The 18,202-nt window shown below is 37.3% G+C and overlaps 1 protein-coding gene across 1 annotated transcript in view; it reads left to right on the forward strand.

Moving 5' to 3' along the window:
* Nucleotides 1-392: 392 nt before the first annotated feature.
* Nucleotides 393-18,202, forward strand: part of LOC106459216 (protein LCHN-like) — a 64,713-nt gene continuing 46,903 nt past the window's right edge. The window contains exons 1-2 of the mRNA XM_013918821.2: nucleotides 393-817; nucleotides 9,825-9,924. Of these exons, the coding sequence (XP_013774275.1) occupies nucleotides 418-817; nucleotides 9,825-9,924 (500 nt within the window). The 5' untranslated portion in view covers nucleotides 393-417. The remainder of the gene's footprint in view (nucleotides 818-9,824; nucleotides 9,925-18,202) is intronic.

The following is an 18,202-nucleotide window of genomic DNA, read 5'->3' on the forward strand; positions in this document are numbered from 1 at the left end:
CTTGAAAATAACTCACACACTTCACAACTATCTCTTATTTATAATTTAGCTTCGAGTGTACTAGAAAAAAACTTGACATCACATCCTTCGAACTTAGCAGGCTTTTACAGTCTCTAACAAATTAAAACAACACTATTGTATGTTCTTATTTTTTTCGAAAAACAATTACTGAATTAGGGACTGAATGAATAATATGGTTCTAAACAATAAAATAAGTCTGAAACTTATGTCTAATAAAAAAATACTTTACACTCCTCTTCTTGAAAACCTCGAGATAATGAATATAGTGTTAAAATATAATAGGCCTAATACTAATATCCTATGGCAAATGTAACTTCTTACTTAGATGGCGCCACAATTGTTTTCCTGCCTCAGGTAGTGGATTAAAGCGCATTGCATTTCGTGTGTGTGATAATTATGTCGAGTGATGACGAAAACGTAGTAAATGATGAAACTCCTTTACTTTCTAAACAAGGGAAAGGAAATTGTGTAGTACCGCCTTTATTAACCCCTTCGTTACGTGGTGTTGATAAACTTTGTTATCCTGTAAGTCAAGAAAACTTCGGATATGAGAATGACTTTAGCAAGACTAATGTGATAAGAAGAAAAGATATTTTGTTCGACCATTCACGTGATTTAGTAAAGCGAAATACCAGTAGGCCTAATACTAATAGTAGTTGTGACACACCAAAACTTCATGACTCTAGTTCATACTTGGAAAAAGACTTTGAATCAATGCAACTCAAAGGAAGAAATGCAGTTCCATTAGGTAGTGGAATTGTTTGTGTTTTTGTTGTAGCATTTGAATCTCGAACAGGTGAGCAGTTTACTGTTTAATTTAAATTTCGGTTAGTTACGAGTTAAGGGAACATTTTGACATCATGGTAGTCTACTTGTAAACTTAAATAAATAATAGTTATTAAATTATATGATCAAAGTTCATGTGCTGTTACTTTCTTGTGAAAATGTAAAGAATATAATAGAAAATGAACTTTGGTTGCTGAATATAACTTATATTTAGTTATAAGGTGGACTAAATTTAAAAAACTGAGATAAATTCTGTGCACGATACAACAAGTAACTGTATTTTATATATTAATATAATTAATTTTGAATAACATTTGTTTCACAATGCATGACAAGAGTTTGATTTTATCATTTGCCACTTTTCCTAATATTTGTTGTAGTTGAATATATTAACGTGACATGTGGCCAACAAAAGGTGTTTTAATTAATTTAAGGTTATTTCTGGGAAAAAGTAAAACTAAAATTTTAACTCACCTTTAACTTTTTAGGAAATCGGATGCTTCTTTTAAAACTCGTGCAAAATGCTGACATATACTTCTGCTCATTGAATAAGTTAATCACCTTGTTAAGAAAATAAAACTGTCTTACAGTAATACTACAAACAAAAAAGCACTATCCCATTGGACATGTTCGTACACAAAATTTTGATCATGGCCATGAGTCCCAGGTATGATCATGTCCAAACAATTATCAAGTAAACTTTGTGGCTGTATCAGTTTTAATAGGAGTATAGACAACCCGTAAATTTTGTGTCCTTGGTCTTAGGCTATTTGATTGCATATGCTGATTAAAGCCATAGCTGTTGATGTGGGCATCCTCTTGATACTCCATTGAACACACAGGACTATAAGATTGTTATTCTTTATACAGCTCTTAAGATCATGTGCATGGGATTACTGAGTATAAAAGATAATTAAGCCATTGGCTTAAAAGTTTTTTCTTTCTCTTTTATACTTGAGAGTAGAGTTAAATTTTCCACTTCATATAATTAATTTGTTGCTCCATTTTGTTTCATCCTACTTCTATTTTTAATATTTTCATTGATTGCTAAGTACTTGGAACTTAATCTTAAATTCTAAAGGAACTTTTAAATTATAACGTGAAAAAAATAATGTTAATTGTGGAAAATATATGTTTTTATCAACACTGACATTAAATGATAAGATTAGAAATAAGCTACTACTCATGGGCCATCTGTGCTGTTTTTAATTTTGAAGCAATAGACTAGTTAGAATACAGCCTATTAACACTACCCATCACCTAGTTTAGTTGTTTTTGATGAGTCTTGGGTTGTATTCTTCCTGAATCTCCTTCTGATTATTAAAATTTGTGTTCATGCTGATATTTTTCTGTCTAAGCTTTGCACTGATCCACATGAGCTTCACCCTTCTCACTTTTATGACTTATTCTATGACCTATAATTATGATTCATCTACTTGATGCTTAGTAACTTGAATTATTCATTCACACTTAAGAGTTCCCACATTTTTCCTTTGTCTCTTTTTCAGCTTCACTATACCTGAATTTATCTTACTCTTACTCCAACTTCTTTGCTATTTGGCTACACTTCACCTTCTCTTGGACAATTTCCATCACAACTTCCAACAACTGTTGGCAGAAAGGATGGCAAGTGACTACTTGGTTTTTCGTTTTTCTCCTGATATGGCTGTTCATACTGGGAGATTTGCCACTCAGTTACGTGATGGGATAGTTATGCCTCGTACCCCACATTTATCAGAACAGCATGCTTTGCCTTATCACCACCAGAAGGAGATATGTTCACATTTTCAATTGATGGACCACCTTTTGGATCTGTGGGGGTCTAGATTGAAACCTGCAATCACTTTAACCCTTTCGAGATTGGTCACGAGTGAAAGGCTATGTCATCTCATTTGTTGTTCAAAATTTTATTCAACTATTATTTCATGAATTTATATCAATAAGTTTGGTATCAAACTGTAGATTATTATTCAAATGTTAGTACTATATATTACTCAATTTTTCAATTTAAAAGCAAATATTAAAAAACACAGATAAACATCGATTTTGTGTGTCACATGGTATGTTGAATGCAGCACTGATTCAAATTGTATTTTTGTGAAGTCAAAATACTAAGGCTATAGTTTTGAACTAATTAGAAACTCAAATTACCAATATTGACAAGCTAGAATATAAAATAAGGGCCTCTTATCTTTTCAATTTACTAAGATATTGCTCATGTAATAAATCAAACACAGTGGCATCCTACCCACCTCTTTCCATTTTTGGAAACTCCCCCTTATATACACTTCTATATATGACATGAATAACCAATCGGAAGCTCAGTATGTCCCCCCCTAGTGACTTTCTCAGCCATTTTAATGGGCTTGGTGCCATTTCTTTCTTTTGAACCAATATTTGAAGAAGGTAGGGTGTGTCTTTAGTCTGCTCGAAACTTCATATGTTTTTTGACTAAAATACATTTTAGTTACTAAGCTTGATAAATTATAGTGGAATTCTATGGTATTAATATAGTAATTTATAATGTTTTAATTATTCAAATGTATATATATAAAAAACCTAAAAAAATTGTTTCATATCCTCCGTGTGCAATTTTTTTAAGGCTTAGCAACCTACGTCAAGCAGCACTCGGGTACAAAGGTAATAACAAATAAATAATTGTTTGCTTTACTTCTTTAGTTACTTTTTCAACATCTCAACCAACAATTGGTCCAGTTATCAATGCTGTTTTCAAGTTTTGAACAACTCTACCTTCAAGATCTATGTATCTACATGAGCCGATGTTTTAATTTATGGATGTTATATTTTAAGATCTGTGCAAGAACTCAGCCAACAGATGTTTCTGTATATGAAAGCTATCTTCAAGTTTTGTACAATGAAAAACCTTCAAGTCTTTAGTTACTGTTATATGTTTTAAGAAAAATAAGTTTAAGAACTTGTTTCAAAATATCAATAATCTATATACATATATAATGTATAATAATTGAAATTTGACTGTATTTTACAAAATACTAGTCTACTAAAACACAGCCAAGACAAGTTAATTTCCACAGACCAAAGGACAGTTTTATATTATTTGATACGGTAACATGAGTGCACGTGAGCCATTTCATTGTAACTTCTGTATTGTTAGCCACACACAGCTGAAATGTCAATATAATGAAAATAATAAATATATATAAAAGTATAATGTTATGAGATTTAAGCTATTTAGTCTAAACATTTATGTTTTCATGATATAATTTGTGTTCATTCTAGAATAAAGAGGCATAATTTATATTTATTTCCTAATTGTTTATGGTGGGTGTAAGATCTGTCAACTGAACCTGTACAGAGATTAATTACTAAAAATAACAGATAAAATATAAAGTTTTTTTTCTTAAGAAACCTTTGATAACTATCTGGACATTATAAAGATTTTACATGTGAAATTTCAGAATTTTCTGATGCATAAAAGTATTTTTAATCTTAAAATGAGTATTACTTTGCATGATAGATAGGCAACATGCAAAAAGAAAAAACATGAGAAAAACATTGCTTTATAAACCTTAAGACTTGATAAAAAATTTGATGTTTTGCATATTAAAGCATTTTAATGTTTACTGATAATCTGCTAAATTTTGTTAACGTTCTCTTACTAATTTAAAAGTTATAGCATGAAAACTATAAGAAGCACAAAATGGTTACGAGGTTGGTCCGAGGGACCGAGCCTGTGCTGAAAAGAGTTAAACAGATCACAGTTTCTTAGTTTTGTTTTACTCTCATGACTGTCCTGAGGTATTTATCTTTGATCCAACTTTTGTTGGAAGCCTATCAATGTTACCCTCAGCAATTTGAGGATTTTGAGTTGGGGATTTTGCTGACATCTCAATCAGATTGTCTTTTTTCAGTTCTTTCTCTGGTTTCTTGGCTGCTTTGTTATTGGGATTTATTGGGTAGAGATGCTTTTTTAGAAAGTGTTCGTTTACCATCTTCTGCCCTCAGGGAGTTACGGGAAACTCCTTTTCTCCATCCCATATTGTTTGCCAGAGTTACAGAGATGTTAGAATCACAAATTAATTCAGCTCATTTACATTCTTGTCTATTGCTGTTGGCTTCTCGCCTTTCTGATGCTAATTTGGGAGTGTTGGCTCTTAGTGTTTCCTGCCCCCCCCCTCCCCTTCTTTGGTTTCTAGGTCTATTGGTTCCCATAGGTTCTAGGTCTACTGGAGTCCATCCGTATTCTTGAGGATCTTTGGCTTGGGTGGACCATCGACAATGGCATCTGTGACTATCCCATCGGTAGGGGAATAGTGGGATCACAATTACATCACTTTCTGGACATCTGGAGTTCTTTCACCAGTGATCCATGGGTACTCCATGTTCTGGCTTCAGGGCTGGTCATTTAATTTACATCACCTCCACCATTATCTGCACAAGCCTTTTCACCTCCAACAGATCCATGGTGAGTGGAGCTTCATTCCCAGGCCATAAGAGAGTTGTTATTCAAAAGGGGATTAGAGAGAGTCGATCCCATTCTTCTGGTATTTTATTCCCATTTATTTATTGTACCCAGGAAGACAGGAGATTGGTGTCCAACCATCGATCTGTCACAACTCAATCAAAAGTTCAATGTCACCTATGCTTATCTCCATATTCCCATAGCAGAATCTTCCTGGAGGTTTCTCATAGTTGTGCACAAAGGTCAGGTGTTGCAGTTCAGGGCTCTACCTTTTGATCTTGCCTCAGCACCTTATATCTTCTGCAGAGTTGTTCAAGCTTTTTGTCATCATTTACATTCCTTGGGTCTGTGCACACATCATTGTATGGATGACTGGGTTCTTCTGGCACCACCCTGTCAATTAGCAGAACAACACTCTCAGATTCTCCTTTCAGGAGCCACAAAATCAGACTGTAGAAATCTATTCTGTCACTGATGCAATACTTAGTCCATCTGGGTGTGATTTTCAATACTCAAGTTGCGCTCAACTAACCCCTATCAGGCTTCAAGCCATGGAAAGAGCCTTCAGGCTTTTACTTATGTCTCCTTCTACTGCGTGGATGGTTATCTTTTTGGGTATGTGAGCATCCCTCGAGCCTCTAATTCTTTTGGGAGGAGCACATATGAGGTTCCATCAGTGGTCACTGTGCAACCAATTGATCATGCATTCCGATCCTGTGGATCATCCTGTCTCATTATTCAGGAGCAACATCGTTGATTGCAAATGGTGGTTGGATTAAAACAACACTACTATTGGTGTACCCATGCCACCACCTCATCTCAAGATCCATCTGTTCAGGGATGTGGAGCTTATCTTCAATATGAGGAGTTTTAGAGTATTTGGACAGAAGATGAGTCTACCCACCATATCAATATTCTCGAACTCCTTGCAGTAAACCAGGCAATGGTTCAAGATCTGTCTCTCTTGAAGGAAAAAATTGTCATTATACATTCCAACAATTCCACAGTGGTATCTCAGATTTCTCGTCAAGGAGGCACACATACTAGAGACCTTTGTTTTTGTACTTTGTATCTTCTCTACTGGGCTCATTCCCATCGTATCAGTCTTTTAGCTTGTCATGTTCCAGGAGTGGTGAATTTAATTGCCAACACTTGTCTTGACCCAACCAGATTCTTCAGATGGAATAGATGCTACATCACCAAGTTTTTCAGTGGATTTGCTCTCAGTTTGTGTCTCCAATGATCAATGCCTTTTCGACTCGTTAGTATTCTCAACTGCAGTTGTTTTGGTCTCCGATACCTCATCCTTAAGTGTTGGTAGTAAATGCATTCAGTCAGGACTGGAAGGGTTTACATCTGTATGCCTTTTCCCTGATTTGGTTATTGCCTGGAGTTCTGACTATGGTCCGTTCCACTCCCTGTTGAGTTCTCTTGGGCATATCAAATGTAGTTTCTGCTTCTTCAGTATCTGCAGGAATGTCCACTTATACCTATTCCACATTGGCAGTCTCTGTTGAGACAACCTTGATCAGATGTGTGGAAACTGAATCTTCATGCTTGGATGTTATGCAGTCCTTTGCTTGATATAAGGGTTTAACTTCTAAGGTTTCTCTGTATTTAACTAAATCTCTCCTTAGGCCAACCATGACCATTTATCAGTAGAAATGGAATACTTCTTTACATAAGGCATCCTTATCCACTATTTTTCTGTATTCCAATTATCGGGAGGTTTTTGAATCCTCAGTACTATCAGGTATACTCAAATCATTTCATATTCTTCGACCCAAATGACCTTTTCGATTACCAAATTGGGATTTTACAGTTGTTTTACAGGCATGTCTCATCCTCGCTTTGAGCCCTTAACTTCATGTTCTTTGTTTCACCTTTCTCTTAAATTGAATTTTTTGTTGTTGTTGTTGGCTTGTGGACGTTGTCAGTCAGTTGTTTGTAATCCATGTACGTCGGATTCTTTATCATTCCACATTTGTCCTGCCTTACCCTGATAGGTCTTCTTCTCTAGACTCTGGTAGCCAGTGAAGCCTTCTCACCAATCCATTTGCCAGCCATTCCTCACCATCATGACCACTCCAATCCTGATAATTTATGTCCTGTTAGGGCTCTCAAGTGTTATATGGCTTGTACTAACTCATTTCAACATAGTAGGAATTGATTGTTCATTCATTGGAATTTTTCTATTTCCCATGACTTACCTCCCATTACCCTTTGTAAATTGATTCACATGACCTATAATGGAATATTGTTACAGGAGAGCAATATTTTGCATTTCACATCTCACCAGATTTGTCATATCTCTATGTCATTAGCTGCCTGGTTGAATTGTCATTGTGTGAGCTGGTATGTGGACTACTCCTAATACTTTGCTATCTCATTACTTACTTGATCTGGCAGTTTCCTCTTCTGAGGGATTTTGACTACCCCCTATAGCTATTTTAACCAGAGGTGAGTATTTTCCTCAATCATGTACTCTTTATTTTTTACTGGATCCCACTCTGTGGTGAGTGTTGCCCAGGCAGGTAAGCTTTCTCTTTACATTTCCACACTAGCAACCACTTTTACTATAATTATTACAGATTGTAACAGGCTCATGGGGTGTTCCATGAGACCATCTAGGCACCTAGCAGATGGTATTACCTTTTTATTATGGACTGCCACTCAGTAAAGCTAAAGGAGATCCTGCCTGTCCTTGGCAGTCTTTATTTTAAATAAATCGAGATTGGTTTGTTTTTAAAAATCTAGGCTACTTAGTTCACCTATTGCACTGTTCTGCAGGACTTCCCAACATGCATTACCCCCGACTCTACTAGTGGAGCTTGGGAATTCTTACCACCTCCATTTTCCAGTCACTAGGGTGGTGGACAAGAGGCTTTTCCTCCAGAATGTTCGAGTGTTCCTCCACTCTAAGAGAAAAGTGTGAAGTTGAGGGCTCTCCTACTCAGTCCATGGAAGGTTTTTCCTAGAATTCAGCAGGAATGACACCAACCTCTGCAGGAGCCTACTCGTAATTTTGGTTCCGCTTTGACACAAAGCTATCCGGCTGAGGATGCATTCTCTTTGATCAGTGTCGGTTTCGTATATTGTTCATGGAAGGAGGTTCACTGTCTCCTCATAATTCTGAATGCGAAATGGTCCCATCCTATGTTCTTGGTTGAATACAGGTTCCATGTCCTCTCCATAATTCCAGGGGCAAGCGGAATACTTCTTGTCCACTTGGTTGAGGAGTGAGGATGAATGTTCATAATTCCAGACCGGATGAGTTCTGTTACTATGATTGAGTACGGCATACACAATCCCATCATTCCGAGCCTGGGGTGTTGCCTTTTGGACTTCTTCAAGTGGAGGAGAAAGTTTGTCCAATTCGGTGTTGCTTACTTTCTCGTCGTGATTCCGGTGGTGCGAAAAGCATCCCTCAATGGCTACAGGTTGGGATCCAATCAAAAGTAAATATATATAATATTGTGGTTCAATAGCCCTAGCCACCAACATGGGATATAGGTACCATAACTTCGTAATTCCAACCCTGAGTTGTGGAACCTCAGCTATCTGGTTGGGGCCGACTTATACTGATGATTACTCATATTCTATTCCACCTTTGATATAGGAAGTGTGTTTTAGGTGAAGAGCATACATGTTCTGGATGTAGTGCATTTCCCCCACTCTTGTACCATCTATATGTTGGAACACTCCTGCTCTATACAGATGCTTTCTATATGGTTTATGCCTGCACTGGCCCCTCCACCTTCTCAGTTTGAGTTTCTTGCTATATAGGTATGTTTTGGAAGTTAACATTTTCCTAAACTGAAAATGTATTTCCAATAATACTTACCTTTGCTGACACTTTCCTGCCCAACCTCCCCACCAAAAGCCAGTTTATGTCTTGAAAAAGTGATTACATTATCTGAATAAGGTGCTTATATACAATACCAAGATAGAGGGCTCATTGAAGTTGGTAGAGAATTTTGCAAATTTGAGTTGGGTATAAAAGACTGGGCAAAGAGTGGAAACCCTGGAAATTGAGAGATAGGTATAATGTCAGTGGAGGTAAGTATTATTGGAAATAATTTTCAGTTTAAGAAAATGTTAACTTTATTAAAAAAGCATTATTTAATGACTTGGTTTGGGCTAGTGATCTATCATAGCCTGAATGGGTTAGTGGTTAAAAAATTCAATGTATAATATTTTATAAATGCTAAAGGTTAAACATTTTCATGTTATCTAAAAATATAGATTCATGTTAAAGTTTGGAAAAACTAAGCACAACCAAAATTTTATAGTTACATTGTAAGCTAGCCTAGGATATTCTTTTGGAAAGTCATAATTTAAATTAATTTATACCCAGCTTGCACCCTTTTTAGATCCAGAATAGTATTTTGTTTGTTGTACATTATGATCATCTTTGTGTATGATCTTTGTTCATCACACAATTACATAATGATGAATAAGAATAAGCTTTCACTAATGTAAAATTTAAAACAAATAAACAAAATGAATTTTTTAATCAAAATATATATTTTGAATTTTATGTTAACAATATGTGAACTATATTTTGATATTTCAGGAAATATTGTTGAATGGGTGTATCCAGAAGAATGTGATGTAAGTGGTCTCGAATTCAAGGCTTTTGTTAGCGGAGCTCATAGAGTGCAACATGATTTCATGTAAGTTAGTATTAGAGATATTGTAATAAAAAATTGTGATCGGGATAATTTCTTGGGTTTAAGGTTGATATGAGAAAGAGAACAGAAAGTTGTGTGTTAATTATGAGGTCATGTTTTCTATGAGATATTAATGTACTTAGAGCAATATCTTGTTTCATGTTGCTAAAAGTAGCTTCAAACTCTAGTGAATAGTCACAAGTACCATATTAATAACATTTTTTTTGCAAACTAACTTAATCTATGTCTACTCTTTGGAAGCAGGAACAGCATAATAAACTAGCACATTGAACATATGTGATATAATTAATTCTTGTTGATTCCATGATGCTAGTGCTTTGCTTGATTGAATTTTTGCAAATTATAGAAAGAAATGAAAGGGTTGCAAAGGAAAATGTTTCTTAAAATGGTACTCCACAATAAATTAAACTTTATTTTGTCACAGAATGCCCAAGATTGTGAATTGTCACTTTCTTCATAACACTTATTTTAGTATGTTTAATAGAAAAACATTCTTTTATCATAAAAGGTAAAATTGAAATTATAATTAATGTATTTTCTAAAGAAAAATACTGGGTTTTATAGTCATTTTTTATAATCTTAATATCATATTGTAAAAGTATGTTACTGTTAGCTTCTGAGACAATACACACCTATTCACACAGTTAAGATATCTTCCCCATATGTTTGCCTTAGAGATTTACATGCCACTAGCCTTTAGGCAACTCTCATCTAATCTTACAAGATTTCTCATGAATTGCACTATTACATAAAGACATTATTTTGCAGCAAAAGTTCTCCACCAGTAGAAGGACGACATGCCTTCTTGTACACTAACTCCCTCTGTGCTTTTGCACTCATGAATCTTCATTGTTTTTCTTGGCACTGAACACATCAGACATGTTTCCTTTCTAAATGTAACAAGATTTGCAAAGTTTGAGAAACTTAATTTCCTTCTTTTTTCTACAAACTATGAACTCACAAGTTCGTGTAACATTTTCTCCTACTGGAGTGAACAATTTTCTCACACAAGTAATGTATCAACTATGGCTTAAGGAGGAGCTTTGATTGAGGATGATGTGATAGCCATTGTGTTTGGGGTAGTGGGTTCCCTTATGCAGCCAAGACCTTCAACACTGGTCCCTTCTTCAGGCATTCATTCCCCTTGTTTTGAATGAGGTAGAATGGGGAGGATGAATATGAGTGACTGTTTTCTTCTCCTGGTTATGCTTAGGGAACTTCTCTTCCTGTTGAAGAGAACCCTCAAATGTTTTAGCATTATCAGGTCATGATTCCACAGTTACGTACCATTATTTCTCTTTCCCCTGTATCATATGATTCTTCTCATTCCCTACTTTTTAATCCTACCCCTAACTACCTTTCATTTTACCTCTTTCTTATATTGGTGATCAAGGTGTTTCCTTCCTTGACCAACTACATTCCTGCAACCTCTTGCCTCATCCTTCTCCTTTATCTGATTGTTATATCTGTGATCTCAGCCACTGAGAAAGGGAATTCAGAATTTAGAATCTCTCTTGCTTGTTTGAGGGGGTAGTGGTGGACTATTTGGCATCAGTTTTGCTCTCCAGTGCCGTATACTGTCGTCTTCTCCTGATCTTTTTATCCATTATTCTTTACCTCTCCTCTGTACACCTCAAATCTGATGCACTTCACTATTTCCAGAGAATTTTACAGATGATTATTGTTCTCTTCTCTTCTCCCACATAGCCCATTTCACATCTTCCATTTCTTGCTCACTTGGCTTTTTCTTGCTGGGAAATGTTAAGTAGAGATAAACAACTTTTCCAGGTTTACTACCTTCTACCTTTCTGAGAGACTTTCACCTAGCCCTTCTTTGCACTAGTGTTTTTGGGGTATTCCTGATTGGATTGTACAATGGACAGAGACTGCCTGTCAATCTATCCTTGCTTTTGTCCTTTATTTCCACACTTTTCCAAACCCAACCCCAGACTGTGTACTTTGTCCTAATCCACTGTTTTCTGTCTTTTGACTCCCTTTTCTGGACTTTTCTTTTCTACCTGTCTGACTTCTGCCCAGTGTCAAATTTTTTGAGCTCGTTGGTAACTACTAAGTCAAGCCAGGACCTGTCTGTCATGGTTAGTGTAACTGTGGTCACACTTTTCCATACACACAGGGAGGTTACTATATTTCTTACCCATGAACTTTCTTTTCAGTTCTTTTCCCTAACCTATTTTTCTTTCTTTTTCCATCTGATCTTATCTATCTACCATGTCTTGAGGAGGTGGTGTTCCTCAAAACTTCCAAAATATCCTCACTCCCACAAAAATATCTTGTTCACCTTTCTCAGCTATGCTCAACTATCTCCCATCCACCTGTGGGCTATGGAACTACTAGTCACCAGGATTTGCACCTATCCTATTCATACGGCTCTTAGGGACCATGGCTTCACTGGGATCCCTTATCCCTTTGGGTCATACACATATGCACCTCCTCCAATGGTCCTTGTGCAACCAATGGATCCACTCATGGGAACTTTTGACTTCAAAAGTTTACCTGTCCCCTCCTTTACTTGAGGATCTGTATCAGTGGTTTGACTAATTCAATATCACCATCACTGTTTCATTACCTCCATCCAACCTGGACCTGTATCTTTTCACTGAGGCTTTTAACTTTGAATGACAATTTCACATCAGACACATGGATGTAAGAGGAGTCATCTCTCTATATCAGTGCATATGGGCTTTTGGCAGTCTGTTGGGTATGCTTTCAATTCTTACCCTTTTTATGTATCATTTCTTTATGATCTACTTCAACAACTATAAGGTTGCTTCCCAAATCAACTACCATGGGGTATCCACTCAAGTACCCTTTGCTTTGAAATCCTGGACCTTCTTTATTGGGCCATTTCTCAATAGGTTTGTCTTATTGCCTGCCATGTAGTGGGCACTAAAAGTCTGGTTGCAGACTGCCTCTCTTGTGTGGACTGTATTCTGTTCACAGAATGGTCTCATCATGCCAGGTTTCTGTATGGTTTACTCTCTCTTTGGGACTCCACTCATTGATCCCTTGCTATCCCTCCCAATTCCATGCTTCCTCTTTTTTAGTCTCCTGTTCAACATCCCTTAACCCTGGCTGTCTATGCTTTCAGCCAGGACAGGTCTCACTTTATGCATGCCCACTTCTCCTTCTTTTTACTCAGGTCCTGGTCTTGATTCACAATTCTCTTTGTCATGTTCTGTTTGTGGCATCCCTCTGGCTGACTGATTCTGATTCTCTGTTCTATGCTGCCTGACAACCCAACCCCCCACTTTCCCTGCCATTAGACCCTCTTTCTTGCTTCAACCTCATACTTCTATGTTCCGTCAAGATATTTTGTCACTCCTACTTCATGTTTGGATTGTCTGGTCTCTCACCCATAGAATGGGACTCCAGTATTGTGTAGTCTTTTTCCTTTTTCATTCCTGTCACCCTTCAACATTGGTCCATCTGTTGTCACTGTCTTCCTGACTGTCCTACCATTGACTAATTTCCCTCTTTGTTTATTTGTCTATTTGACTGGGGATCAACTTTCTCCACCATTATGGTTATTGTGTGGCCTTGTCAACAACATTTTACATTTCTTGTCACTACTGGGTGTTTACTCCCCAGTTCTCTCCACCTTGTTTCTTTCCTTCACCATAGACCCCCTTGTTCTGCTCCTATGCCTGACTGAGACCTCAACGTTGTTCTGTTTGCCAATACCATAACCTTTCGAGCCATTGCTATGTTGCAACTTATAGCACATTCTCTCAAGACCTATTTCGTCTTACTTCTCACCCTTGGTCACCATCATTTAGGTAGTTATGTTATCGATTCTTCCCATACCCTCTCCCATCACTCTTATATTCTTCTTTTTATCCTGACCAGTCCTTCCTACCTAAGACTTTGACTGCTTGAGAAGGTGACTGCTTCTTCTCTCTTATTTCCCTTATATCTATTTTCATCTCGGTGATTGATTGAATCTGAACATGCTATTGTGCTCTGTTCAATGATACTTATCTCATACTTCACACTTTCGATGCTCCTGTCTTCAACTCTTTATTCCCTGGAATTCTTCCTGGTACATATTTCCTTCTACCCTTATAGGTTGGGGCAATCAACTTATACATTTGGTCTACACCTCATTAGGGTTTGATGGTCACAGACCATTGTACATTTCATCCCATCAGATTCATCACCTCACTCATTCCCTCGTTGCTGGTTTCTGACTGTTGCTGGATGAGATCCTTCAAACTGGAATATGGATTACCTCTCGCACCTTCATCATCCACTATCTTCACCATTTGGTTGTCTCATCTCCTGAAGGTTAATGTCTGCCTCTGTTTGCCTTCCTAAAGTCTAATCAATATCTTTAGATAGGTGAATAGGTTCCTCTTTTCTTATTACAGCATATACTTATAGGTGGTTGGTGGTGCCTCCCAGGGTATACTTATAACATGTCACTTATGTTCTCCTCCTGCAGCTTGAGTCTATACATTATAGTTGAGGTGAGCACATAATGCAATACTGTGCCCTCCTCCTGCAGTCTGTGACTGTTCAGTAGAGTTGATGTGAGCACATTACAAGATTGTACTCTCCTCCTGCAGCTTGTGATTGTCCAGTAGAGCTTCTGTTCAGTTGAGGTGAGCACACACTAACAAACCATGCTCATCTCCTGCTGCTGATGTCTGTTCAGTTGAGTTGAACATGTACACCATTTCACACTTTTTGACATTAATTCTGTGCCCTCCTCCCACAGCTGGTATTGGTTCCAAAATCTGATGGTAGAGTTGAGGGGAGCACAATGTACGATATTAATTCACCACAACCATGTTTTGTGCAATTACTTGGATGTTCAGGTTCTTATTCTGCCCATCCATGCAACATGTGGGTGTTGTTTTGCCTCTTCCTCCTCTTTTTTCCTGGACGAAGAGTATAATCTGAAAGAGAGGAGATGTCATCTCCCATGGGTGTGCCCCTGTGGAGCCCCTGCCATCAGGTGTCATGCTCAATGGGTTTCTTTTGGGTACTTTCTGAAGGGAACTTATCAAGGTAAATATTTCCATTGGCACGTCCACCACCCTAGTGTGGGATTCTATTTTAACTGTTTGAAGAGGTGTTGTATCATCTCAGAAGTTCACATTTTCCTTACCTGAATATGTGTATTTGATCGATACTAACCCCTCACACACACATTCCCATCTTTCCTCCCCACTTCCTTCCTTGCCTCATCAAAAAATGAAAATTCATGAGTGCAAAAGCATAGAAAGAATGTGCAAGGAGGTGTTTCACCTTCCTATTGGTGGAGGGCTTTTGCTGCAGAATAACATCATTATGCAGTAGTGCAACTCATGAGAAAGCTCGTGAGATTAGGTGGTAGTTGCCTAAAAGCTAGTGGTATGCAAATAGCTAAGGCAGATGCATGAGGAAGATAGCTTACCTGTGTGAAGAGGCAAATATCTATCAGAAATATATTTTCAGGTAAGGAAAATCTTTATTGTGCATCTTCTACCACACCTGAAGTGTATTCCATATGCTAACCATTTTTTTAGAAAATAAAAACTGTCTTAACTGAAATCATGCCTTAGTTTTCCATATCTTTAGCTTGTGTTCTATAGTTTTACTGCTCGCAGCTTTTCTTAATGGAAATGTCATCTGGATTTATGGATTTAAACCTTCTCTCCAGCAAAAACATTTGGAGACTTCAAATTGTCCTCACGTGATAACCCTTCATTCTGTGGCTCTTCTCTGAGTGTTCTCTAACAACTTAACATCCTCCTTAAATAGGGTGACTAAAATTGAACACTATACCAAATGAGATCAAACTAACCCATCAGTGCTGTAACTTTATTTGTAGTGGTAAGTACTCCATTCATTTCTCTTTTTCTTTGCAGGGGCCTTTATCGCATATTTGGATCCCACTTTGTGATGAATGTTGCCTGACAAGGTATACTTTGTCTTAAATCTGCACTGTACGACCCGTGAATATGCTAGATGACTGTGACGTTGAGACTGCGGACCTGATTTACCAAACCCGATGCCACCAGGTGTTGGTTGATCGACTCCGTCCATTATGTCCTCTATGCCTCGATATAAAAAAAATGTAGAAAATGTGACAAAATAACATGTCTCAGGGTCATTTTATGCTGAACTGCTTGTAGGTGTATCTCACGGTCTTTTGCTTCATAAGTGCACAATACTACTCAGATTGAGATTAGAGCCATGGCATTCTGCGGGTGCCATTGGCATGACGCTCTTCCAACTGCAGACCTGATGTACAATTCCAGATGCCACCAGGTGTTGGATGTAGCACTCCACCATATATGTGTGTGTGTGGATATATATATATAAACAAAAAATCCAGTTTGGCCCTCCGGCTGAGACATACTCCCTCTTACCATCCTACAAATGTCGGTTCTTTGGGATCAGGTGTTGGCCGGAGATGGTCCAGCCACGTAAGTCCTCACATGTGTTTGACTGGCACCCACCCCCTACTATGGACTGGATAATAAATTCCCAATGCTGCCAGGTTTTGGACCAGATATGAACACCCATCTGGGTTTTCCTCCTTCATACCATCTGCTGGATGTCGGTTCCCAGTGTATCTGGTATTGGTTGTGTTGGAGGTGCAGACATGGATTCTTGGTATGGGAGCTTCTCTTCCCTGCTTGAGATAAAAGGTAGAGGACCCTCTTCCTACCACAGACCTGAGGTACAATTCCAGCTGCTGCCAGGTGTTGGTTGAGATTTAACTCCCATTTATGGTCTGTTGTGCCTTAGCCACTCTGCAACAGAGGGTTCTGTTATTTATCTATTATTTTTGAGACCCCTCCAAGTTCTGGCAACACATGACTCAAGGGCAAAGAGTATACCTGGCTCAGAAGTGGTACAGTCTCTCACTGGTGTGTTGTTTTTAATTCCTTATCACACCTCATGGTCTTCCTTTGGGTGTTTCCTAGCGGGGGATCATCTTCTCATCGACCCTCCACCAGTTCAGTGTGTGATTCCAACTTTTTGTGAGTAGAGGTAAAATACTGTATTGGAATTTAACATTTTCCTCAACTGAAAATGTTTTTCTGATGGATATCTAAATCCACTCACATTTCCCACTCATCCTCCCAATTTCCAGTGTGAATTAGTTTGGTTAGAGATGACCAATCTTGAAGTGGTTAACATGTGCATGATTAGGATATGATAGGGGTAGTATCACACTCTGATTGGTAGAGGGTTGCTACAAGATCATTTACATGTTACTATACAGTAATAATTGGGATAAACAAGGCTAGTGGCGAGCAAAAAAGTATTTGTCGGAAATACATTTTCAGTTTAGAAATATGTTAACTTTCATTTTATAGGTCATTGGGTAGGCCACATTTGGAGCAGTGTATTCAGTCTTGCGCTCCTTACCTTGGGAATTACAGTGAATTGTTAGAAATAGTTCAGAAGAGGACTACTGCAATGATAACGGGTAGAAAGGTTGTTGTACGAGGAAGGTTAAGATCTTTGAAATTGTCTTTCTTTTGTAAAAAAGAAGAGTTAAAGGGTATATGATTGAGGGGCTTATAGTTATTAAGGAAATTGATAGCATTGTTGCATTATCCTTTTTTTTTTTACTTAATGGTTATAATGGTAGGACTAGGAGACACACAAATTTTGGCAGGGTAGGAATCATATCCCACTAAGACAGCTTTATTTTTCTAACAGAGTGGTTGGCCTATGGAATAGGTTGTCTTTAGATATAATGGCTGCAGTTAATTTATGGAAATTTAATGGAAAGCTTTATAAATATTTGAATGAGAAGGGCTAGTTTTGAGTGTTTTATTTTGAAATGGGATGGCCTGTGTGGCCCAAGAGATTCTTTGCTGTCCTTAAAATTAAAAATAAATATATTAATTTTAGTAACTTTTATGACAGAGAATGGTAACTATATTCTTGTGATGTTGTTGGTATTCTACAAAATAATTTGTTTCAAACATGCAATTTAGAACAAAATATTATCACACACAGAACATAGAATGTCCTAAAACTACTATAATTTAAGTAGCTTTCTTACTAAGCTATAAATTGATTTAAACCATTCTGCTAACTGGTTTTGCTGAATTCCACAATGGCAAATGATGAAAATGAGGTCAAATATTTCAAAAACTCTCATTAGAACAAGCTATCTTCTTGAAGAATTCAGTAAAGTAGAATTTTCTCTTTGTTGGTTATAAATAATCCAATGACAAATGTCAGAGAGAATTACAGACATTTTTTTTTGAAAGACAGGATGTAATAGGAT

This window comes from Limulus polyphemus, unplaced genomic scaffold, assembly GCF_000517525.1.
Source record: "Limulus polyphemus unplaced genomic scaffold, Limulus_polyphemus-2.1.2 Scaffold576, whole genome shotgun sequence".
In the NCBI taxonomy this organism is placed as follows: Eukaryota; Metazoa; Arthropoda; class Merostomata; order Xiphosura; family Limulidae; genus Limulus; species Limulus polyphemus.